Genomic DNA, 26,170 nt, shown 5'->3' on the forward strand with positions numbered 1-26,170 from the left:
TAAATAAGGGAATGAAATCAGTGTTAGAACAGCAAAGACTATGGGAATATGGATTTCAGACCATGCTCCACTATTTGTGGAGCTGGGACTGGAAGAGGATGGAAAAAGCAGGAGATAGCGGTACAATAACCTAATAATGGCAAAAGAGATTGACAGGGAAATATATCAGAAAACCAATTGGTTGGTATTTTAAAGAGAACAATGGTTTGGCCGAGATCCCGGTAGTATGGGACACATTCAAAGCTGTTATAGGAGGACATTGTATACTGAAACCCTCCCGCAATAGCATGGAGAAGGTCTGGGAGAAGCCTGTCCGCTGCTCCCAGAGCTGGGGGGGGGTCATATTTTTTTCCTTGATTCCCCCCTCTGAAAACTAGGTGCGCCCCATGGTCAGGTGCGCCCAATAGAGCGAAAAATACGGTAGTTTTGTTTTGTAGAGACAGAACGCTGCAAACATGCAGCTAGATTTTGTAGGTTTTCTTTTGTTTTTGTAAGCTTCTAAAAAGACAGTTGATAGAATAGAAGCACTGGTGTTGAGTTATTGAAGACACCATGTTGACACAGCAGACTCCGTGGGTCAAAGGATTTATGACCCACAAACTTCAACAGCCAATCACTATGGAAGGAAGAAGCCTTGGCCAAAGAAGATAAAGAAGATTGGCAAAATAAATTACTGAACTATGCAGGACAAATTATCACAAAAAGGGCAATCGTTCAATGAATATTTTTAAAGCTTTGTGTATAGATTCTTACATGAGACAGAATAATTTTACAATATTAATATTAATATTAATAAAAATATTATTAAAAGAAAAGAAATATCCCTGAACATATGAGAAAATAAAAACTGGGATACAGCAATGCTTGAGTGCCTCACCAAACACAGTAGGTCAATTAGAGGCATTAGAAAAAGGCACCCCTTCCAAAAATGGAATAAAACAAAGGCCATTAGATGTACTTCTAGATAAGTTTTTAAAGGTTCAAAAATAAAACAGTAATAACTTTTGGGGGGAAATAAGTAGTATACAAGATCTGAAATAAACATTTTCCTGGGTTTATGCTTTATGTGGCATGCTGATTGGATATGATGGGCAGCCAATCAGGAAATGCTATAGCCTAAAGGGGAGGAGTTCTGGAATGCCTGACATCACAAGGGAGGTGGTTCTTAGCCAGTGGGAGGATGAAACAACCTTAAGAAGAAAGTAAAGGAGAGAAAAGATTGTTCCATGACAACACCAAGGTATCCAAACAGAAATAAGTCTGATGGGTGGAATACTTTCCTTACAAGCTATGATATTTGCAGGGTCTCATTCCAGGGCCAAAAGGTCACTAAGAGGGAAAATGATAAACAGCTTTATAAAACTTCAGATAGTTTTTCTCTTTCGAATACTAGAATCCAGTGTCATCCAATGAAACTGAGTGGTGGTATATTCTAGGGCTGCGTACAGGTGCCCTGCTCTGACTCATGGTCCCAGGTTGTAAATCCAGATCCAGATTATGATCCAAATCATGATCCAAAAAATACAGTTCTTGAAAAAACTCATTTACTAGCATATCCAGGGCTGCTAGATCAGATGGCTTTGAAACGGGATTAGACAACAGTCCTCTTCTTTCTTGAAGCCACAGCATCAGATGTCAGGCTGCGTCTTGGCAAAAAACACACAAAATGGCACACCTGGAAAGCCTGGATCACAGCTTCCCTCTGCTTCTTTTTCAGGACCAACAGATGATCTCCAAAGTCTTGTTAGATTCAAGTGGATTTATATGCGTCCAACTGAGACCGGATCTAGTACTCCATTTTTTTTGATGACCAGGAGGTAGTTGTATAATTAAATGAATATATCTTCCATTAAGGGTGGGGAAGATGTGGCCCTGTGATGGAGGAAGTTGGCACCCAGGAACATCTGAAGACCTCATAGGTCCCACACTATCTATTAAATGGTGAACATCTTACTGGAGTCCTGTAAACTAGATGCCCATGAGTTAAGGGAGAGGGATAGGATGTAAAATGAGAATGTGCTATATTACCTAAAACAATTTTTAAAAATGCCTTGGAATCCTTATGGAACATCTCTTTTGGTTTAAAACTGAGATTGATCCAGCAAAAGAAAATGGAAGACGTTTCAGTTATATTGGACTCAACAACATCTTTATGTTGGATTGTCTAATACTACTACTACTACTATTACTACTACTGCTATTAATTTTTTATTTATACCCTGCCCTCCCCGGCCAGATCCGGGCTCAGGGCGGCTAGCACCAGCAAAATTACAATAAAAACATAAGGGGGGGACGGACACAAATTTAAAATCCAGGTTAAAATACAATCAAAAATGCAGGCTCATGTTAATAGTAACCCATAGATCAAAACCATAAGGGAAGGGAAACATAAGGGTGAGACTGAGTCCAAACCAAAGGCCAGGCAGAACAGCTCTGTCTTGCAGGCCCCACAGAAAGATGTCAAGTCCCGCAGGGCCCTAGTCTCTTGTGACAGAGTGTTCCACCAAGTCGGGGCCAGTACTGAAAAGGCCCTGGCGTTAGTTGCGACCAATCTAACCACCTTGCAACCTGGGACCTGCAAAAAGTTGTCATTTGTGGACCTTAAGGTCCTCTGCATGGTATACCAGGTGAGGCGGTCCCGTAGGTACATCGGTCCTAGGCTGCATAGGGCTTTAAAGGTCAAAACCAGCACCTTAAACCTGACCCTGTACTCCACCGGGAGCCAGTGCAGTTGGTAAAGCACTGAACGAATGTGATCCCATGGCAAGGATCCCGTAAGGAGCCTTGCTACGGCATTCTGAACCTGCTGGATTTTCTGGGTCAGCTTCAAGGGCAGCCTTAACCGCGTAGAGCGAGTTACAATAATCAAGCCTGGAGGTGACCGTTGCATGGATCACTGTGGCCAAGAAGGGTAAGGGACCAACTGCTTAATACGGCGGAGATGGAAAAATGCCACCTTTCCTGTGGCTACAACCTGCACCTCCATGGAAAGGGAGGCATCGAAGGTTACATCCAAGCTCTTGACAGAAGGCACTAGCACTAACTGAGCCCCTCCAAAAGATGGGAGTTGGCTCCCCCACCCCATGTCATCCCGACCCAGCCAGAGGACCTCTGTCTTCAAAGGATTTAACTTCACCCAGCTCCCACGCAGCCATCCAGCCACAGCTTCCACAGCAACAACACCCTCCCTAGCGCCACCCTCTGTACCCAACCTGAGATAAAGTAACGTAGCCATTGTTGGACTGTGCCCTGAATCCCCACGTCGGCAAGGCGGTGGTTCAAAAGTTCATGATCAACTATGTTGAAGGCTGGTGACAGATCTAAGAGAATCAGCAGTCCCGACGCAACTGACCATCGCCGCTCTATACCTAACATGCTCATAGTCTTAATCTCCATTTGTTGTTGTCTCATTCTAGCTTGTTGTTTCACAGACAAGACTGAGAGGATGGGGAAGCCAGCGCCCGCAAAGCCCGCAAAGGCTGCAGCGCCTGCAAAGGGTGCAGCTCCAGGGGGAGCAGAACAACCAGGAACTGAAGGTCTGTATACAGCACAGTCATATGGAATGAGGTGTCTCTTAAAGTAGAGGAATGCACGGGAAAGGGAAGTTGGTGGGGAGACAGGTAGAAAGTGGAACCAGACATGTTGTGCCAGGGAAGAGTGTGGAGAGAAGCCTACGCAGCCACTTGGGTGCCAGAGATCCACTAAGCCCCATAGAAACCCCAGTATGCAGCCCACTCTTTGCTGCTGGCTGTTGTGTTCCTTTACTGTGTGCAGTCCAGAATGGCTCTACCATTAGGCAGAATGAGGCAGTTGCCTCAGGTAGCAGGTGCTGGGGTGGGTAGTGATGGGTAGACCACACAAGCTGCACTGCACCTCCTCAGTTAGCCTGCTGCCCCTTCAGCAGCATCAAAACAGAGCCCATAGCCAGCCCAGTAAAGCTTCTGTTTGTGGAATTTGTCGGAGCCCCATATGACCCAGCTGTGATGGCTACTCCTCCAACATATCTTCGGAACCCATCCAGGCTCTCCTCCAACGGTGATTAATGACCTAAGCCTTTGAAGGAGACTTCAGGCATGCACTCCATTGCACAGAGTACCCAGACAGCAGCAGAAGCAGCCAGAAATATATGCTACATTGCTACTTTATTTCTAACTATGCAAGACAGAAAAGAATATGTGTCTGCTCTCCATGAGAGACAGGGAAAAAAAAGAAAAGGTCAAAGAAACAGGAAACCAGTAACATCAACATCCGTCTCGCATCTCCCGTGAGAGTTACAACTGTCTGGAATGTCAACAGAGTCTTGTGACTCCAAGAACTGCACAGTGGCATAACTGAAACCTAACAGAATTATGTGTACAGAGGGAGTATCTTGTCCAGGGGCATTGGGTATAGGAGGTTCAAGGGGCTTCAGCCATGTAAACATGTTGAGGCAGAGGTCCAAACAAGCTGCAATATTGAGGGGCTCACATCCCCAACCATCGCTGGGCACCCTTTGTGTGCCCCACCCCTGCCCCTGCCCAGAAGACCAAGAGTCAAGAGGAGGCTGGGACAAGCGAGGGGATCTTCACCTTCTCTCCTCCCAAACTCCACCCGGCAGTCCAGGAGTTGAGAGGGGCCTGGGACAAGTGAGGACAATCTTTGCCTTCATTCCTCCTAGCCTCTGCCTGGTATCCTGGCAGCCGGAGAGGGCTGGGATGAACGAGGGCGAAGATCGCCTTCTTTGCTCTGCCTCCTCCTCCCTGCCCTATGCCACACTTATACAAATTTCCACATTTACAAAAAGAAAACAGCCAAATATATTTATTCTTCAACTTCCTTTTCCCCCTTCCAGGGTTCCTTCTAATTATTATCCTCCTGCTACTGCATACTCTAATTACTCCATATAAATTATACGATATACAATATACAATACACAATATACAATATCTTTATTGTCATTGTCCCATGCAGAGCAATGAAATTGAAAAACTACATAAAGCTACTACATACTACATAAAAACTACATAAAACTACATAAAAACTACATAAAACATTAAAAAACCTCTAAAAACTCTGAAACCCCATTTTAAAATACACTATACTATAGAGACCCCTTATGTTACTCCATTTAAGTATAACTTACTCCATATAAATTATTTCCCACTTTCTCCCAACTTAATTATATGCTGCTGAATTTACTTTAATTCTGCTAGCATTTTTATTTCTTAGTTATCAGAAAAGTTTCCTCCAGCACTTCCTGCTGGATATGGATAATGGAGGATGACAGAGACTGCTTGCTCTGAGCAGCCTGATTGCTGTGAGGATCGAAGAATGGGACTCAGGCAAAGCACCTTCTCAAAAAGAGCCTGAAGGAAAAGTTCAGGTTCTGAAGGGTCCAGTGGTGTCAAAATATGCTCTCTAGATTCTCCCAAAGCTCCCTAGGTAGCTGAGAAAGATCCCAGATTGAGCTCAGACACATGGCACAATTGAAGACCCGCAGAAAGCTGCTTCCTGTGCCTCCATTGAAGCAGTGACATCTCCAAACAAAGGAATTTGGACCAATTTGACAAGGCAAGAAAAAGAATTTAAGGTAGTGTCAATAAAACCATTGGATCCAGACTAGGGTGGCAAAGAGGAGCCCCCCCCCGGATGTGGGTGTTGATCTGCATGGAAAAAATATGCAGGGACTGAATTAAGAATGAGAATGAGAAGTACAGTCTAGTGATTATTTTTACAAGCATTCCAGGCGAAGAATTTTGATTAACTTGTGATTTCTCTAAATCTCTGGATGCAGATTTTTTGTGACTTTATAAATATCTTCCAGCAAGCAGGTCAAATCACAAAGATCTTTAAATGTTGTGGAATTGAAGAGAGGAAAGTGGGACTTTGTGTCTTCCTTTCTTTTTCCTTTTCCCCTTTTAAAAATACATATTTTGTATATATATATTTTTCTTTGCCTCCTTTTGATAACCCAAAGGAGATGGACATTGTGAGACTGAATTTCATCTGAATTACTTTGTGGATTGCTGATTTTTTAATTATTATTTTTTTGGTAATACATAAACTAAGGATTAATTTTTATTTTTATTCACTCTGTGCATTTTTACAATTTTTTATTGGGATCTGATGGGGTTAGATACTAACTGGTGACAAAGGGTGGAAATATAGTGATATAGTGACACAGTGCAGCCCAAAAACTAATTGCAGGGTCTTTTTTATTTCCTTTTTAAGTATTTCCCTATAATAAAGGAAAGATCAGCATCTAGTGACATTATGATATGGCTATGGCTAAAGTCGGCAAGAAACCACCTCCAGGCCCATCACAACACCAAGTCAGAGAAAAGGTTTAATTGTAGAAGGAGACACAAATTTGACATTAGAATTTCAATAGAAATGAGAAAAGAGATGGGGGAGGGTATACAGAGACTAGGACAGAAGGCTGATTTTAATGCGCAGGCAGTCCAAAACGTATCAGCAGAAATTGCAGAACTGTCACATAAAACTTCAGAAATAGAGAAAACCGTACAGGATTTAAAGGTGAAAACATCCAGCTTGGAGGAATCATTTAAGAAAGTAGAAGGGGAGGTAAGAGAAACAAAGAAGAGCAAGAAAGAATGAGGGGGGATGCTGAAGCAATCAAATTGCTTTATGAACAGACTCTGGATGAGATCAGTTATGGAAGTACATCTAAAAGATTTGATTCTTAGTTTGAGATTTGCCAGAAGATACGGCAGTGGAATTAAGTGAAAAAATAATGAAAGAACTTGAGAATTTGATTGAAATGGGTGAAGAAACTGTTAAAGTGGCAGTGGATAGATCTTTTCATGTAAAATCAAGATATGCTAAAGCAAAAAGTCTGTCGGGTGATTGGTTTTTTTAAAAATTTAAAGAGATTTAAAGACAGAGTAATACAGAAGCACTATCAGAAAAATCTCAGGATGATGACCAGAGAATAATAATTTTGAAAGAAATCCTGATGGGACTACTTCGGAAAGGAGCAAATTACAAATATCTGATGGACACACCGTGATAAAACAAAATCGCTTTTCATTGGGAATACCCTGATGGAGTCTCCTTTATATTTAAAGGGTGAAAGTAGAGATGTAGAGATCCCACAGAAGCAGATAAATTCTGGAGAAAATATGGAAAAGAATTAGCAGGAGAAAGAGCATTTGGTTTGGAGCCACAACATGAAGAAGAATCAACAGAGGGGGAGAAGAGAGATAAATGAATAAAGGACAAAATGGCATTGATAATCCTAATGTGGAATGTAAATGGACTCAATAATAAAACAAAAAGGGTAGGGATTGAACATGTGGTAAAAATAAATAAATTTGAACGTGATTTGCTCTCAGGAAATGCATATTGCGATGAAACAAAGAAGAATTCTGATCAATAAAAGGTTATTGAAAGGACTTTGTGACCTCTGACTATACAAACAAAAGAGGCATAGTGATGTATACAAAAACCAGAATTAGATCCAAAACAATTATTTAAAGATGAGTAAGGAAGAATACTGATAATACAGATAACATCACATGGAGAGAGAAAAAAAGAATATTAATAGATGTAGATGCACCAAATGACAACAAATCTGACTTTTAAAAGAGACGAGGAAATCTTATTCGAATATACGAATGAAAAGATAATTTTGATGGTAGACATGAATGGTGTAGCTTCGCTGGAATGGGACAGCACTATAAGAGGAAGCGATACAAAAGAAGGGAAGCTACCTAAGGCCTTTTTCAGATGACAGAAAATGTAAGTCTAATTGATATGTGGAGAGAGAAACACCCACTGGACAGACAATTTACATTTTACTTGTCTGAGAATAATTCAGCGAGTTGAACAAACTCTGTATGGACTTCTAGAAATTTGTACACTAAGGTAAAGAAGGTAGAAATTTTACCCATGACATTATCAGATCACAACTCTATTATTATGGAATTAAGAACAGAGCAAAATTGCTGATTCAGACTAAATGAGAATTTATTAATCAAGAGATATTAGAAAAGGGGGGAATATTAAGAGATTGTTTTGAAATCAATCTGAATCAGGAGACAATTTGAAAGTGGTATGGGATGCAAGTAGAGGAGTCTAAAGACTTTTTTTAAAGAAGTGGTTTAATAACTGCCTCTTTCAGTGGGTCTGAGAAGGCTACCTCACAGAGAGAAGCATTCACCACCCCACGGAGCCCATTGCCCAGCCCTTCCCGGCTCACTTTTATGAGCCAGGATGGGCAAGGATCAAGGAGACAGGTGGTTGGTTTCACTCGTCCAAGCAGCCTGTCCACATCCTCGGAGGTAACAGATTGGATGAGCAAGTAAAAAGGATGAGCAAGTAAAATCCTCAGTGATACACTGGGCAACTGATATCAGTCATAATATAGACATGGAAGCATGGGAATGATTGTGGAGTATGGATATAAAATTCACAGCATGCTATGGTTTAAGAGAAAATTATATGAAAATGATATCTTGTTGGTATCTAACAGTGAGTAAACTGGTAAAAATGTATAAATCTAAATCAAACAAGTGTTGGCAATGTAACGAGAAAGAAGGTTCTTATTATCATATGTGGTGGTCTTGTAGTAAGGTTAAAGCTTACTGGGAAATGATCTACAATTAATTGAAAAGGATGTTCAAAATAACTTTTGTAAAAAAACAAACCCAGAAACTTTTCTTTCTTTCTTTCTTTCTTTCAGATATATATTTTTATTAAAGATTTCTTGGTTAACAAAAGTATGTGCAAAGTCTCTTATTTTTCAAGTTACACTTTCTACAGATCAGTTTCATTTGTTGAGACATTAGTGTTGTATTAGGGAGAAAAGGGGGTAAGAAGTGAAGGGGGAAATGGTGAGTCAGGTAGGATCGGGTCCCAATGTTTCACCTCAGATCATATAAATCTTTCACCTTTTGAAGCTTTTCTTTTGGGAATTATAAGGACAGAACTATGGCAACGGAGAGTTCAGAGTTGCCATGAGTTCCTAGAAAGACAAACATGGAGTCCAGCACACTTCCCTGTGCAGCTCTGCAGCCTGTCCGTGCTGATCCAAAGATCCTTCCTGCCTCTCCCTCTTGCCGGTAGCAGAGATAAACACAGCGGTGAAGCAATTGCAGCTTTGTGGGTAATAAATCCAGACACACAGGCGTTTCTTATCTTCTTAGCCTTTAATCATGAAGTTTAACAGCGTAACTTCAAACCTGGTGAAAGCTCACCCATCTTGCATCCTCTCTCCGCGAAAGCGAAACCAGACTCAGACTCTCAGAGTCAAGCCACTCCCGTAGAAGTTTCTAACCACGCCTCAGGGAAGAGACGTCACCACAGAACTCTTTAACCCTGTGAGTTCTGAAACCCATAACACCCCCTCTCGTCTCGAATCCTGAGGGAAACTGTGAACCCCTATTTACAGACCTCTTTGAGTTCAACTCACCTCCCATTGCCTTTTGCCTCCCACTGGCTTCTATCCCAGGCAATTGTTGAACCCCTTCAACATTCCCAGAATCACACTGTGCGACACTTTCCCACGCACCCGTGACCTGAAACCCCTCTGACCCACCTGGGCCAGCAGTTGTGTCTCCTCCGTCAGACTTTTCCCCCTCTGACTTGACAACCCGTCCGTGAGCTTTCTCCATTACGCTTACCGGAGATGAAGCCTCACACTTGGACATTCCTTTCACAACCCTTGGAGATGCCCAAACCTGCCCTGACCCCTGACCCTGGACCTGGTCCCCATCACCGGGTTCTGAACCCTGATCCTGGACCTGGTCCCCATCACCGGGATCAGCCTCTGCCTCCCTTTCCTCCCCCTCAGAATCGGACAAGCATTCTGAGAGAAAATCAGGACCATACCTAGGCTGTGACCAAACACCCTGCTCAAAGAACTCAGCATGCTTGCTGACCAGCAGCTTGGTCTGATCACCCTCTGGGTATGCAAACTTCCACCCATTTGTAGCAGGATCATACCCACAGAAGATCATGTCCTGACACCTAGGACCACCCTCCTTCCGTTGCGCTGTTGGTATTGGCACTGAAGCCCTGGAACCGAACGAACGGAAGAAGTGCACCTGTGGCTTTTGCTTGTGCAACAGAAAATGCGGTGTGTCACCTACATCGTGATTGTAGGACCTGTTAAAAACAAAGCTGGCAAACTTCCAAGCCTCACTCCAAAAGCTCTGAGGCAGCCCAGAGTCACACAGCAAAACCCTGACAACTCCAGCCAGTGCTTCACTCCTGTGCTCTGCCAAGCCTCTCTCTTGAGGAGACTTTGCACCCGTCACCTGGTGACGAATTCCCTTTTCCTTGAAAAACTCCTCCAGAGCAGACCCAGTAAACTGTGACCCTCGGTCGCTCTTGAACCCTTGCACCCTGGTGGAGAACCTTCGTTCCACCTCCGCAACCCAATCCTGGATCAGTTGCGCCACCTCCCTCTGTGATTTGAGAGAGAAACACCAGCCAACCTGGCTGTGGTCACCTGTCAGCGACAGCACATACCTGGCCCCACCCAGACTCTCACACCTCTTGGGTCCTGACAGATCTGTGTGAACAAGCTCAAAGGGCTCTTTGGTTACCCTCCCAAACCCGGGAAAACCAAGTACCTGTGCACCCTTGCATGCCCTGCACCCTAGGGACCTCCCACATTCCCGGAGTTTGCACCCTTTTGTGCACCTGGGCAACTTCTGCACATGACTGGGAACCTTAGCACACTGCACCTGTGCTTTTCCAGCATTCCCACCACCCTCCAGAGGTGACTCCAGAACAAAGAAATTGTTCTTGCCCTCCACATCGACGAGCAGCTTTCCCCCTCTGGAAATAGAACAGGTGTTATTTTCAAAGCAAATTTTGAACCCCTGCTTCACAAGAGCTGGTACAGATAACAGACAACAATGCATTCCCGGTACAACGTAGATCTTCAGCTGCGCCTGCAAAAAAGGAATATACACGTCAACTATTTCAGAAACCTGCTTTTGGGAACCGTTTGCAAACTGCACAATTTTCCCATCCAAAACAGCCCTGCAATTCCGCAGCCCCCCAGCAGGAGTCTCTCCAATCAGGTGGTGACTGGCTTCACTGTCGATTATAAACTTCACAGCTGTGTCCCTGCTGGAATTGTTCTGTAGCGTTGCCATGCCAACAAACGTCCCGCTGCCTCTGTCCTTGGCAGCGTCCGAAACCGCAACATCCTGCGTTGCTCTGAAGACTGGACTTCTCTCAGAGCTCCCAGACAACTCTGCAGGCCTTATCTCCCTCTGCAGCAGATGGCTAACCTTGACGCATCTAGCAGTGTCCTGTTTCCCAGGCTTCGACTTTCAACGCAAACAACTCTTGGCAGCCTTTGGAAAAAGAGGCTTTTCTGAGCTTTTACTGCTCACCGCCCCCCCACTGCTTACAGGGCTCCCAGGACGCTTTCCTGCACCCCCAGTGGTAGGTAAAGGGCCCCCAGCAGCTTGCCTCTCTCCAAGCTCCTCACACAGACACGTTGCAGTAGTGATAGTCCCTTGACCCCCCTCAGGGGTCCCACAGCCTTTCCCAGCTGTGCACTGGCTTCCACGAAGGTGATCAGTGCTCTCTTGCCTCCCCTGTTCTGATGCAGCTATCTCCCGGCCCTTGCTTCCGCCCCCAGCGTTGCACACTTCCTGTAGAGCTAGCCAAGTGACCGCAGGTTTCCTTGCATCCAGAACTACAGGCCTCAGATCAGCACTCACGTTCTCAGCCAAAAACGCCATCACACGTTCCTCAGCTTCACGTTGGCTTGTAACTGCCCCAGCTGACGTAGACATCGGTGTGACCAATTCCCAGAGATTGGCTCCAACTAGGGACAACTCTGCTAAATAACTCCACTCCAGCCACGTTTGGATTGTTAACTTCTCACATGGCAGCTTAAGCTCAAAGCCATGTTCCTGGGACTGAGCCATCTCCTCCTCCCCCGGGGTAAGCTTACTCACGACAGCACCAGCTTCCTCCGGCCTCCGGCAGATCGGCTCTCCTCCCAGCCAGCTCCTTCCAGCCTCAAAGACAGCTCCGGCTGGCCCCAGCAACTTTCCTGCTGGCTCCCCCACATGTGGGACGTTCCTGCAATGCTTCAAAGCGTTGGCAAGCATCCATAACCTATGGCAACGGAGAGTTCAGAGTTGCCATGAGTTCCTAGAAAGACAAACATGGAGTCCAGCACACTTCCCTGTGCAGCTCTGCAGCCTGTCCGTGCTGATCCAAAGATCCTTCCTGCCTCTCCCTCTTGCCGGTAGCAGAGATAAACACAGCGGTGAAGCAATTGCAGCTTTGTGGGTAATAAATCCAGACACACAGGCGTTTCTTATCTTCTTAGCCTTTAATCATGAAGTTTAACAGCGTAACTTCAAACCTGGTGAAAGCTCACCCATCTTGCATCCTCTCTCCGCGAAAGCGAAACCAGACTCAGACTCTCAGAGTCAAGCCACTCCCGTAGAAGTTTCTAACCACGCCTCAGGGAAGAGACGTCACCACAGAACTCTTTAACCCTGTGAGTTCTGAAACCCATAACAAGAACTACCCAAATTGTATAGAAATTCATTTATGTATGCTACTACAGCAGGAAGAATGCTACTTGCCCCAAAGTGGAAAGAAGCAGAAGTTTCAGCAAAGGAGAAAGGGCTACAAAAACTTATGGAATATGTGTGAGCATTAAATGCCCATTTGCAGATAGTAAATTCAGTCCTTTACAGCAGAATGCAGAAGAAGCAACTGTGGTTGGAATAGTAACACCAAAGGTTTTATTTATAAAGCAAATAACAAAACAAAAAGAGGACACTCACGTCCATCTTCTTCAGCAGAGGAGCAGAGAGAGAGAGAGAGAGCAGAGAGAGGGAGGAGACATTTAAATAGTTCCCTTACTCCTACATCAATTAAGTAAATAAAGGCAACCTGCAACATTGTGCAACGTGAGAATGAGATATTATAATAGTAACAATATGCATAAATGGCAAAAGTTACGGGAAGAATCAGAAATCGAGATAAGAAACTTTTTATAAAGGAATGGAAATGGTTTATTGAATATTTACAGATAAGTTGAAAACAGATAAAAACATTAGGATTATGATAATAATGTGCAGTTTCATAAGAATATATACAGGTATTTAAAGTAGATAATTCAATGAGCAAGTCAAATAAATTGGGATATGCAGAAGATATTAAAAAATAAATTTAAGGAACCACAGAAAGAGGAGAAAGGAAGTCAAACTTTGAAATGTTAAAATGATTGTAAAACTAATGAAATCTATAAACTTGCAAAGTATAGATTAAAACTTTTTAAAAAACAAAAAAGATGGAAAAGTTTCCTCAAGCAGCAAGGCATCTCGCCTTGCTTTCTCCATCTCCTTAGCTTCCCAAGGACCCACCCCCTGAACCACTGAATGCTTCTTGCTAATGGCTACCACAGTGTATGAAAGTCCTTTTTTCTGGGGTGGCAATGATATGTTGGCTACTGATGGCTAAAGCAGAATTGTCTTTCTTCAAGCATCTGGTTTTCAGAAGTTTGTAACCTTCATAAAATCTCCCACGGGTGAATACGTTATCGTATTTACGATGATCCTCTTAACTACGTTGACACTGCTGCTTTTCCTGCTATGTAAGTACATAATTGGCGAACTTTGCTACTACTGTCCTGGGCTTTGCTTGAATGCCAATAGCATTTCCAAAAAGAGATGGTAGGATCCAGTTTCCATTCACCCCATTTACCCGCTCTCTTTGATATCAGGGAGGGAGTTACAGCTGTCACCCACTGAAAGCAATGACACTGTTTTGTTCTCCCTGAATAAGTGAGTTCCAGCATTTGGAACAGAAGCACAGGCTAACACAAGTCCCTGGGACGCCCTGGGCAATTCCCTTTCCCAGTTGCCATTCTCTGCTCCTTTCCCAACTAATCCTCATTTGCTTTGGAAGACCCCCCCCATTCCTGATCCTCGCCAGCCTGCCCTCTGCTAGGGCTCCAGTCCCTTGAAGGAAAGTGCTTGGGGAAAACAGGCTGCAGAGGATAAGGCCATGGCCAAAGTGGGTGAGTCATATTCATGGTTTTGTTGATTTGATTTCTTATCTGCATCACAAGTCATCAATTTAAATTCAATATTAAAAGTAGTTTGAAACCAAGTATCCCCTCCCCCAGGTAGTCAGACATTTTAATCATTTCTTTTCTACCTACTTTATCCTTAGATCAAAAGGAAGTGAAAATAAGAACTGAGTTTCAAATGGCAATGGATATGATTCGGACCTTTGTTGTTGGGCTTGATTCAATCCATGAAGACAAGGATGGTAAGCATTTTTTTATGACAGTTTCATTGCTCAGCAGGAAGAAAAGCAGATGGTTGTGATTTTCACATCCCCCCACTAGAAATGCTGTCCTTCCCCATCAAACTGTAATTCACAGTGTTTGTGCTGCTGCAAGATTTTAGCACTAGCACAAGGGAACTTTGCCCCCACTTCTCCCTGCATGCCATCACCAAAACTGCAGTCCAGGGTGGGGAACAGATTAGAGGGAAAGGGGCGGAAGATTGCATTGCGCAAGGAGAAATTCCTGCACTGACATAATGTCCTCCTTAGAATTATGTGGAATGCAACACAATATTCATCAGGAAAAGAGTTTTGGCGCCTCTATTTTCTTAGATCTCACAAAGCATAACAGAAACCTGCAAAGTATTTTTTGTATATTTGGCTTTACTGTGGGACTCGAGGTGGGAATTGTTTTGTGACCCAGTGATTCCCAGCAGAAAAGGAGGACATAGGAGAGGAACATTAGAGATACTTCATGAGGCAGTTTTAATATGAGAATAGGATAGTGGATTGCATGGGTCTTTGGTCTGATCCAGCTGCAGGGGTCTTCTGAGGCTTTTCATTGGTGATCTCAGCTACAGAGAATCAAGTCTGTCCTCATATTCATAAGAACCCGATCCTGGAGCTCTGCTTCTTGTTTCAGGCTAGTGTGTTTGAAAATGTTTGAAAATGGTTCTTAATATTTGCAGATTGTTATACTCTTTTGCCTTGAACTATTTCAAATCTTTTAGACTTCGGAATACTCGCTGTAGCTCAAAACAAATCAGAGGAAATGCGGTATCTTGCCAACAAAAATGATGAACTGCAAAGAGTAATTGGTAAGCTACCCTGTGATGCTGAAGAATTGTGGTGCAGTGGGAACCTGCCCTGATTCTGCCCCAGCTGAAAGCCCCTCCTCTGGCTGAATACTCTTAGAGCCAGAGCAGAGTGCTGCCCTCCTTTGCATCCAGCCGCCCTAGGGAAACATCAGAGATATTCAGTTCAGTTCTCTTGAACTTTTGAATTGATTTAGCCTCTATGGTTAGGAAAGAAAAGACTTTGCCATTCTTTGCTATAACAGAGACAATCAAAACAGGTCAGCTGAAAGACCTGTCCTTTATTATGTTCACTCATGAGAGCCCCGCCTCTGCAGAGACAATCAAAAGAGGTCAACTGAAAGAGAGAGATTCATGAGCAGCACTTCAAAGGCAACTTCCGCCAACTTGGTCAGAGAGACTGCTGGGCAGTGGGGTGGTTGGTGCAACAGTCAAATCTCTCTCCTGCTTCACAAGCCCATCATCAGAAAGTGTAAAGGGATTATAAAATTGTCTATAAAGCTTTAGATGTGAGAGCAAAGAATGGGAATGAATGCATATCACATCACTTGTACATAAAAAGCAAGCTAAAGATGTTCAGCACCAAAACACACATTTTGTGAGAGTGGTATAATGCCATTTCCCCTCTTTCTCTTTGACCTTTGGAAATATGATTGCTTTTAAAGACATTGTTCCAAAACCAGGTCTAAATCCTGATTGACATGGATCTAGAAAAGTAGTTTTCTCCAAGAGCATCTGGATCTGGTCCACAACCACCCTCTCAAGAACCTTGCCCAGGAAGGGGAGATTAGCAACCAGCAGGCAGTTACTTAGATTTTCTGAGCACAGCGAATATTTCTTCAGGCCTGCCTTCAAGCAGGCTGGGAGCAGCCCCTCTTGTAAAGAGGCATTAATCACCTTTCTAGTCCAGCCAGCTGTCCCCTCCCTGCTAGTTTGTATCAGCCACAAGGGGCAGGGACCAGTGTACAAGTGGTTGTCCTGACGGATCCAAGGACCTTGTCCACATTCTTGAACCTTGTTGGATAACTGCCCGGTCCGGCACATTTCCCTGTGCCAGAAATCCCGGCCGGCAGCAGAGCAGCAGCGTGTGCTTGATGTGTGAGTGAAGAGAGAGTCCAAACGCTGTTTGTGCCTAATCTAAACAGCTTCATTTACACAGACAGATAAAACAAACAATCCCACTGGAGCCATAGCATTTATCTCTGACTCTTCTCCGGTGTAATAGCAGGGTGGGTCAAGATGCCAGGGGATGCAAGCAATTTTATCCACAAATGCTTTGCAAGCAAGTCACAGAAAGCTGCTTTCAGTTGTATCATCTCCTTTGGGCCAGACTGTAGCAGGCCCCACACTACCTGGGAAGGAAAACTCTGCTGGATAGCACAATGGAGGAAGCAAAGCAAGGCTTCTTTGTATCCTTCACTGCCACTTGGTGGAAACAAGTAGGTTAGGTTCTTGACTGCGCTCCCTGTTCCACCTGTGCCCACCCAGGTATTTACTGCAGCATCAGCATGGGTTGAAGAGTGAATGTTTTTCTTGTTTTAAGATTTCTGAGCTTCCTAGATGAATATATGTTACCATGCGGCGACGGAAATGAACTTAACAAAAATAATTGAAATCTGCACAGGCATACAAGGTGGTTCCCCTTAAATTCCCTATCTCGTTTTCTTTTTCTCTTCTTCCTCCATATCTGGCTTGACTCGAAGAGCACCTTATTGAAAACTTCAATGAGGGTTGGTTTATATATCAAAGAACAATGTATATCCTTTCTCGTGACCACGACTCATGGGCAGATGCAAAAAAAAAATGTGAGAGGCAAGGCGCCCAGCTCCTATCTATGGAAACATATCAAGAACAGGTGAGCATCAAAGCTAAGTATAGGAATGGTAGGGGGTCTTCTTGAGCCAAAGGGCTCCTATCATCACTATCCATTTAGGAAGGTTACATGTACCAGTACGCAGCCAAGACAGCAATTCCATCAGTCAAGCCAAGGGGTGGGAGGGGCAGGGAGAGCTGCTACCATCTGGGACGCAGTAAGGTTTCTTGGAGCTGCTGAGCTCTAATAGAATGAAGCTGGCAGTCAGGAAGGAGATCTTCAAGGAGGAGGAGGAGGAAGAGGAGGAGGAGGAGGAGGAGGAGGAGGAAGAGGAGGAGGAGGAGGAGATACTTCAGAGGCATCTATCTCTTGGATTCTCTGTAAATTCTTCCTCTGCTCTTTGAGATGTATTGAGTCCTTAGAAACAAACATTTCCCTCACCACGCTAACCTTTTGGCAGGAGAGTATCATGGAGATGACTCTAGAGGAGCTTGCAAGGTATATCCTTTTCCCAGCACTTTAGCCCTGGCACAGGGGCTACTGGGGTGCTGCAAGGCACAGACATGTGTGAGATCCCATCATCATGCCATCAAGCATACCACAACCGGACTGATTCCAGTGTCTCTGGAACCAACCATCAAAAATGGATGCAGAAATTGGAGTATTTGACACACAGGTCACTGTCCTGCTAGGTGGTTCCAAGACCAACTGTTCTCTGGCACAGTCATTTACAGTATCTGGAAATTATAACTCTGTGTCATGACTGGAAGACATATGTAGTCAGTCTCGCTGAGGGCAGGTGAAGTTCCCCTTCACTACAATATTTCCTCTTTGGGATGCTTCCTTGATTCCATCACCATCATCTTCGTCATTCTTCATCATCATCATCATCACCATCAGCATCATAATTTTGATCAGGGGGACAATACCGCATCCAGTATATGAAATTATTATTGGAGATGGGAATACAATGTATAGTTTTGATCACTTTCCCGCCAAAATTTGGATTGGGTCTTCAAATGTGATACCTTCTTCTTTTAAAATGTGTTTGTTTCATGTCTGTTGAATTTCTGTAAAGGGCTATAGTCTCCCAGAGAAAGGAACACTGTCTTAAAAGATTTTATTTGTTCTTTCTCAACACCCCTACCCTAGAATTTTATCAACGAGCAAGTACAAAAGCGTAATAAGTTTTTTTGGTTTGGAGTCTTTAAAGACAAGGGAAAGAAATGGAGATGGCTGTCCGGAATAGAGACTATAATCACGTAAGTTTCTGCAGAAACATATGTTAATGGCCTGCATTCCAAAAAGTTGCAGATTCTGTTTACATAATTCGTTCTTTCCCTTTCCAAATATATTTTGCTATGCAATTTTCTCTACTACCAAAGATCTACATATGTACTTCTCCACATCATTGCCCAGATGAGCGGCTGCTGCTTCTCACTAGGTTGGAGAGGCAGGAAGGCTACTCTTCCTGCTTCTCTAACCTAGTGAATGTGGTGATTCGGAAGAGGCTGAAGGCATTCTTTTAAATGGTTTGTGCTGATTAGCTCAGCTTCAAAAGGACTTCTAGGAACCTAAAGCTGAGCAACACTGCCAGCTGGCAGTTTAAGACACTTCATGGTTCCCTTTAAGTACAGTGGTGCCCCGCAAGACGAATGCCTCGCAAGACGAAAAACCCGCTAGACGAAAGGGTTTTTTGTTTTTTGAGGTGCTTCGCAAGACGAATTTCCCTATGGGCTTGCTTTGCAAGACGAAACGTCTTGCGAGTTCTTGCGGGTTTGTTTCCTTTTTCTTAAAGCCGCTAAGCCGTTAATAGCTGCTAAGCCGTTAACAGCCGCTAAGCCGCTAATAGCCGTGCTTCGCAAGACGAAAAAACCGCAAGACGAAGAGACTCGCGGAACGGATTAATTTCATCTTGCGAGGCACCACTGTATCTAACAACTCTTTTCAGCTTGTGTGGATGGATGTACAAGGTTAGAGTAAGATCTCACTCACCCACAACTTGGTAGAACAGAGAACTGGTCTGGCATTTATTACCAAGGCTACATTAACAGAGGGCTGCTTTCAATTTTGCAAGGTCTCCTGGAACAAAATCCAATGACATTCATCTTCATTGATGCACCCAATACCAACCACGAATCCTTTTTGACAAAGGTATTGAGTAAACTTTACAAGCAGGCAGTGGGGTTGTATAATACTAGCTGGGAAATTAAACCCTGTATGCCAGTGGTTCCCAGTTAGCCAAGTACTGCAGACCCCTTCATTTTCAAAAGCCACACCATGGGTCACCCTACCTTTGAACATTTTGATATCTCTGTGGCAGTTTTAGTTATGTGAATGACACCATGGAACCCCTGGGTGGGTAGTCCGTGGACCACCAATTGGGAGCCACTACTGTATGTGATCTTAGACTTGATCACCCAAACATCTCATGGGAGTAAAAAACACCTACTATTACTAGTAATATAAATTTAATAGATTTACAGAGAGCTAAAAATGAGGGAAACTGCCAGGGAGATAACGTCCATCATGGCCCCAAGCCGGAGTTCTGGACGTCCATCGGCCTCCCGTAGTCACGCAGATCCAACAGTTAGGGGCACAAAGCCTTTGGAAATTCCTAGCCACATTCCCAGGCTGGTGCACCCTCTTTCAGCAGAAAGCACAGTCAAAAGCTTGCACCGCAGAAGAGCAGAAGAGCATATTTACAGACTTTATTTAGAACATGAACAGAACAAAAGAAAACACGTCCATTCTCAGTCAGCGTCTCTGACCATCTGAGAAAACGAAAGGAATATCAGAACATAAACATCCTGTGAATAGGACATGCGCAGACTCTGTGACTCCCAAAGCCTGCTCCCTTTAAGGTGGAACGGAAATATCCTAACATCCTCCCCCTTTCCGTGTAACCTGTAGTACCTGTGGTTCAACCCAATTGCAACCTCTGTACATAAACCTTATGTTGTTCTTTGTTAACAACCTTAGACAACAGATCAGCAGGAATTTCATTTCCTGCCATGTAGGACACCTGAATCAGTCCTTTCTGAATACACTCTCTTGCACGATGTAGCTTAATCTGCAAGTACTTGGTTCTCTGCTTGCAACGCTCGGAGTTCAGCAAAGCCAAACACGATCTATTGTCTTGATACACTTGTATAGGACATTTCACAGAAACCCCGATGTCCTTAAACAGTTGCATCAACCATTCACAATCCATGAGTGAAAATGACAGAGCATTGAGTTCTGCTTCACAGGAACTTAGGCTCACTGTTGTTTGCTTTTTGCACAACCAGTCAAACAGGCAGTGGTTGTACATGTAGCATACTCCAGAAGTGCTTGTACCATCCGTGGTGTCACTTCCAAAACTTGCATCAGCGAAGATTTCAAGACCTCCAGTCTTCTGACTGGTGAACCTCAGCCTGTAGTGCATAGTCCCTTTCAAATAGCGGGCTATGCGCTTCAGAGCTTTCCAATCCTGAACCGTAGGATTGTTGGCATGTCTGCTAAGCAGATTACAGCTTACAGCTATGTCAGGTCTTGAACATCTGGCAATGAAATTCAGCTTGCCTAGAATGCATCTGTACAGCGTTGTGTCAGAAAACGCTTCAGCAGTACTGTCTACCTGGTAACCTGTCACCATCGGTGTGTCTGCTGGGTTTGCATCAACCAAATTCAACCTGGTTAACACATCAGCAATTTTCTGTGTTTGGTGTACCAGAAAATTACCTGCTTGGTCCCTCTCCACCTGCAGAGAAAGATAGTTGGATACCTCACCAAGATCCTTCATGTCAAAGTGCTCCTTCAGTTGAGCTAGGGTGCTTTGGTAAAAAGCCTGATTCTTCCAAAACATCAGAAGATCATCAACAAAACATAAACAATACAGTTTGTTTTGCCCCTCCTCCTTGACAAACACACATGGATCAGCTTTGCCCTGGTGAAAACCTAGAGAAAGCAATGTCTCAGTGAGTTTTGTGTTCCAACACCTGGCACTCTGCTTAAGACCATATAAGGATTTCCGCAGTTTACAGACCATAACCTTCTGTATCTCCATCCCATCAGGTGGAAGCATGAACAGCTGTTCATTCAAAATCCCGTACAAAAAAGCTGTATTAATGTCATGGTGGGAAACATGCAGTTTCTCCTCCGCAGCGATCTTGAGCATCAGCCGAATGCTCTCATATTTGACTGTGGGTGAGTAGGTCTCGTGGTAATCCTGTCCTGGTACCTGTGAAAAACCTCTGGCAACCAATCTGGCTTTGTGTCTGACTACCTTGCCATTCTGGTCTGTCTTGGCCTTGAAGACCCATTTGCTGCCAACCAGTCTCATTCCTGGGACTACCGGTACCAATTCCCAAGTTTGGTTCCTGTTCAAGGAATCAACTTCAGCCTTCATGGCATTAAGCCAAGGCTCAGCATCTTTAGAGGTTAACTCCTGAACCTCTTTGAAGCTTGAAGGTTCCCACACCTTCTCTGAGCTACTAAGAACAGCAGTTGCTGTCTTAGCAAACTCATCAGCATACCTCTTTGGAGGTCTGCCTTTGGTCGCCCTTTCAGATCTGCGTACTAGACGCAAGTCTTCTGGACTCATCTCCTCTTTCTTAGGAGAAAAGTGGCCAATGGTGAACAGTGGTTCTTCCAGTTCATTGTCAGACGCATCAGATGGTCTGACTGAGGCTTTTGCGCTCTGGTAGTCTGCTGTGTCGTCACTGTCACTGACACCAGCAGCAGCAGCAGCGCCGCCCACTGAACTGGAATCCGAACTCTGATCATCATCATCATCATCATCCTCATCTTCAGCACCAGCAGCAGCAGCTTTTTCATCTTTAGCTGCTTGCTTGACATCACCTTCATCCTCCTCTGGGTAACTCTGGAAAATTCCCACATTTTCCCCCCACTTAGGATTGTACTCAACACTCCTTGTGAACTTAATGGACTTAGAGTCAGTCATCCATACCCTGTATGCACCTTTTTCGTACCCCATGAACAAACCATGTGCCCCACGCTTCCCAAGCTTGTTGGTTTGTTGTGTGCGTATCCACATGTCAGAACCAAAGATTTTCATGTGTTTGGTGTTGGGTTTCTTGCCAAACATCTTCTCATAGGGGGTACAACCAATGGGTGATGACAATCTGCGATTATAGGAGTAAACCAAATTCCCCAGAGCCTCCCCCCAAAACTTATCAGGGAGATTGGCATCATGCAACAAGGTTTTGATTCCTTGCAGCAATGTTTGATTTGCTCTCTCCGCAAGACCATTCATCCATGGCGATCTGGGCGTTGACATGTCATGCTGGATTCCCTTCTCAGTCAGGAAAGCTTCAAACTGCTGAGAAGTGAACTCCCCGCCCCGATCAGTGAACAAACAAGAAATACGTTTACCGTGCACATTCTCCAACCAAGCACAGAATGCCTTAAACTTCGGAAACGCTTGCGATTTCTGTTCAAGCAAAAACACATGAATGTACCTAGAAAAAGAATCAATCAGAACCATGAAGTACCTTGCTCCTCCTAAAGAGGGCGCTAGTGGACCAACCAGGTCCGCATGCACTAGCTGGTAGGGCTTGGAAGCCTGCCTGCTAGACTCCTTGCCTTTTGGAGCAACCTTCACCTTGTTCTCTGCACAAGATACACATTTCATGTGAAATTTACAAGGTTTGATGTTCAAACCTTCAACCACCTCTGGCATCTTGGCCAGTGCCTTCCAAGAGAGGTGACAAAACCTTCGATGCGCCTCATGAATGCAACCTGCATGAAGAACTTTGTTAGTTTGTGCAACACAACAAGAATCAGCCTTAGATACAACAGCAGTGTCATCATAAGTTATATGGAACAAACCATCCATTAACTTTGCATGCAAATAGTCCTCTTTGCCTTTACTGATGACACAGACGCTCCTCTTGAAGGAAATCTGAAAACCACGCCCAGTAAGCTGTGGGACGCTCAACAAGTTGCTTGCAGCGCCTGGAACATACAGTACACCGCTGATGGTTGTGTGCAAACTTGCAAGTTTCACAGTCCCTTCTCCTGCAATTTGCAACGTCCTTCCATCAGCCAGGTGGATCTCACCTTCCTGAGGCTTGAAGGAGATAAAGAGATGGCGATCCTTCGAGATGTGGCGCGTACAGCCTGAATCAACAACAAAGCTGCCTTTGGCTGTTGGAGCAGTCTTTACAGCAAGCAAACCCTTGTTTTGCAGTGGTGTGGGCTTTTGCAGCTTGCCCCCCTGCTGCTAATGGCCATCAGACGTGCCTTTAGCCTTTGGTGAAGCAGTGCCAGCAAGCAAAACCTTGCTTTCCACTGGCGTGGGCTTTTGCAGCTTGCCCCCCTGCTTCTGGTCAGCAGACGTGCCTTTAGCCTTTGGTGAAGCTGTGCCAGCAAACAACGCTTCACCCTCCCTCTGCTCCTGGCCATCTGCAGACGCCTGCGTCTGGCTCTGTTTACCTTTGCCTTTCCGGCCTCTGCAAAGGTGATGACCTTGGTTCTCACGAGAAACAGAGCTCTCAGCTGCCGACTCCTTGGCTCCCCCTGGAGGCTGGAATGCTGCCTGGGACGACGCGACGGTCAGCTCCCCCTGCAGCTTGCAACCGGTGCCCTCAGCATCCCTGCATTCACTCGCATTCTGGGAAACAGCTAGGACCTCCGATGCAGTCAAACTCTGGGCTGGGATTATTGGCTTGTGAGCTTTTTTCAAAGCAGTCCACATTCCACGTGCAGTGGTGTTGCCAGCCAGCGTCTTAATTTCCTCAAGAGATACGGATAAGACTATTACGTCTATCGCTTTCGAATCAGCTGATTTCCATTTCTCTGTCAGAGGAACTGGGGGGGCTTCACTCACGGTATGCCACACCCGAAACTGACGCAGCAAAGATTCACACCATTTTGCCCAGGTTTCATAATTCTGCCCATCCAACTTAGGACACTGAGTATCCCCATCAGCTTGGAAAAACTCCATTCCAGCTTTTGGCATTAGCCGTGAGTCTATTTTAACTTGAAAGACTCCTTATCTTGGCAGCCCATTAATCACGAACTCTTTGGCTCGGCTCCCAGGCCAATTAAGCCTTGCCGGAGATCAAAGGCTTCTTGCCGAGGTAAAACAGAAAAGCATCCCTTCCTTTCGCTTTTCCCCCAACATACCTCAAACGCAGTCTGTTGCAGCTTTACTCTCCTGTAGGTGCCGTGAATCTGGGCCCGAAACCTTGTTGTTGGGAAACTGCCAGGGAGATAACGTCCATCATGGCCCCAAGCCGGAGTTCTGGACGTCCATCGGCCTCCCGTAGTCACGCAGATCCAACAGTTAGGGGCACAAAGCCTTTGGAAATTCCTAGCCACATTCCTAGGCTGGTGCACCCTCTTTCAGCAGAAAGCACAGTCAAAAGCTTGCACCGCAGAAGAGCAGAAGAGCATATTTACAGACTTTATTTAGAACATGAACAGAACAAAAGAAAACACGTCCATTCTCAGTCAGCGTCTCTGACCATCTGAGAAAACGAAAGGAATATCAGAACATAAACATCCTGTGAATAGGACATGCGCAGACTCTGTGACTCCCAAAGCCTGCTCCCTTTAAGGTGGAACGGAAATATCCTAACAGTTATCACAGAATGAGTTTATCACAAACTTTTAGTGCTGTGTAGTGGGAGTTGATTCAGGATACAATGGACACTGGAGAATGCAAGTGACCATAGGAGTGAGGCTAGGGTGATACCTTTGTCAACTATGGATAATTGATTAAACTTAGAACCATCATGTTAGATTTAGATAAGATATACATGTGAGAGATATATCGTTTCAATCAACCCTATTATGGCTTTGTGGTTATAGAATTAATTTTGTAATTCATTTGAAGACATAGCTATTTTTGTTTCTGTATAGTGTCATTGCTCTCCTCATGCATGGGGTGGGTGATGGATGTGAGATGAGGTGGATGAAGGCGGATGCAAATCTAACATGGTTTTAATATGCTCAGAACAATCACTACTATGCTAACTCTGCTATGAGAGAGTAAGGATCTCTCTTCCAACACTCTTTCTCCAACACCCACAACGGTCCAGAGCAGATCTGAGGAGGATGTGGGTGCATATGGAAAGGAGAGAGGGCCAGTTCCTTTGCAGAAATGGAAATCCTGGCAATAGCAGAAGTATTGCATTGGATGCTGCCCAAACTAAATTGACTGAAAGTTCTTGTGTGTACCTCTGAGCCTTCCAAAGTGACAGCCTCACTTTTTGTAGTTTCCTATGAGAAATCACTTCATGTGAAAAGAAAAGAGACAGTCTTGACCCACAGTTGTTGTTGTTGTTTTCCTTACATGGTTAGAATTCTAAAATCTGGGGAGAAATATCCATCCCAATTGTGGGTGGATGTTAAGAGAGAAAGAGCTGGACATCTTTTTAATGGTAGAAGGCATAGGGAGCACATGAGGAAGTAGACATCCAATCTTGATTGATCAGTGCTGCTCTTTTCTTTTCAGGTACTGGAAAAAAGATGAGCCTAAAAACGAAGACAAAAACCACTGTGCTGCAATAGGCCTTGATTGCGGATCGAATTGCTGGATCGCATTACACTGTGAGCAACGCATAGGGTACATTTGTAAGAAGGTGCCTGATGATGCTTGGCTCTAAGAAGACACTTTAAGATGAACGAAACTGGATCTCATGATCACTACACAAAAACAAAACCAGGAGATCACTCCACCTCACTGTTTTAATGCACAATCCACACTCTGCCATCTAGATTATATGACTCTTTGGCATCAGCACTCAAAAACACCTTGAAAAGAAATCATTCTGCAAACTCAAATGTAGATGGCTACAAAAATAAAGAATGGAAGCATCCAGTCATAGCCTGTTTTCTGTTTAATGTATTTATTTGCAATGCATACCAATATTTGTTCCCTTACTCTATGTGTTTGATGCCCCATTGCCCCTTCTGATCTCCATGGTTGCTACCTTACAAGGCACATAAGGACAACCATACATGCCAGGCAATGAGAATGGGGGCCACCCAGCGTTTGGTGTCCCCTTCTAGCAGACTAATCACAAATACAACTTTGGCTTTATCACTGGGTAATTCCAGCGCCCTTACTCTGATAAGGAGCCAACATTCCACAACAAACACATTGAACTGCTCTTGATTTCTTCAGAACTTGGCAGGGGGCAAGACTTGGGCCCACACCAGTGTGGGCCCAGTACTGGCAGCATGTGCTGCTCCTTACATGGCATTCATGGCCGCAGGGGTGCCAACTTGAATAAACTTTTGGGGGTGGAAC

The 26,170-nt window shown here is 44.4% G+C and overlaps 2 protein-coding genes across 12 annotated transcripts in view; one reads left to right on the plus strand and one right to left on the minus strand.

Moving 5' to 3' along the window:
- LOC310685893 (CD209 antigen-like protein 2) overlaps window positions 1-26,170 on the minus strand; it is a gene marked incomplete at its 3' end in the record, with an annotated part of 285,718 nt that overhangs the window by 144,077 nt on the left and 115,471 nt on the right. The window lies entirely within an intron of this gene.
- LOC310685938 (CD209 antigen-like protein 2) lies at window positions 1,111-25,744 on the plus strand. Of its 5 annotated transcripts, XM_083459084.1 has the most exons (10): window positions 1,111-1,240; window positions 1,718-1,817; window positions 3,417-3,536; window positions 13,472-13,582; window positions 14,164-14,262; window positions 15,012-15,098; window positions 16,799-16,950; window positions 18,061-18,170; window positions 18,986-19,062; window positions 25,373-25,744. In XM_083459084.1, exons 3-9 carry the CDS (start codon window positions 3,446-3,448, stop codon window positions 19,023-19,025), a joined length of 690 nt encoding a protein of 229 aa, XP_083315210.1. In that variant the 5' UTR covers window positions 1,111-1,240; window positions 1,718-1,817; window positions 3,417-3,445; the 3' UTR covers window positions 19,026-19,062; window positions 25,373-25,744. The 5 variants fall into 5 exon arrangements, with proteins under 5 accessions (XP_083315210.1, XP_083315211.1, XP_083315213.1 ...); XM_083459085.1 differs by lacking the exon at window positions 18,986-19,062 and having other exon boundaries at window positions 1,718-1,820; XM_083459087.1 differs by lacking the exon at window positions 18,986-19,062 and having other exon boundaries at window positions 1,718-1,820; window positions 3,432-3,536.

Source organism: Podarcis liolepis, assembly GCF_965112155.1.
Source record: "Podarcis liolepis genome assembly, chromosome: 9".
Classification (NCBI taxonomy): domain Eukaryota; kingdom Metazoa; phylum Chordata; class Lepidosauria; order Squamata; family Lacertidae; genus Podarcis; species Podarcis liolepis.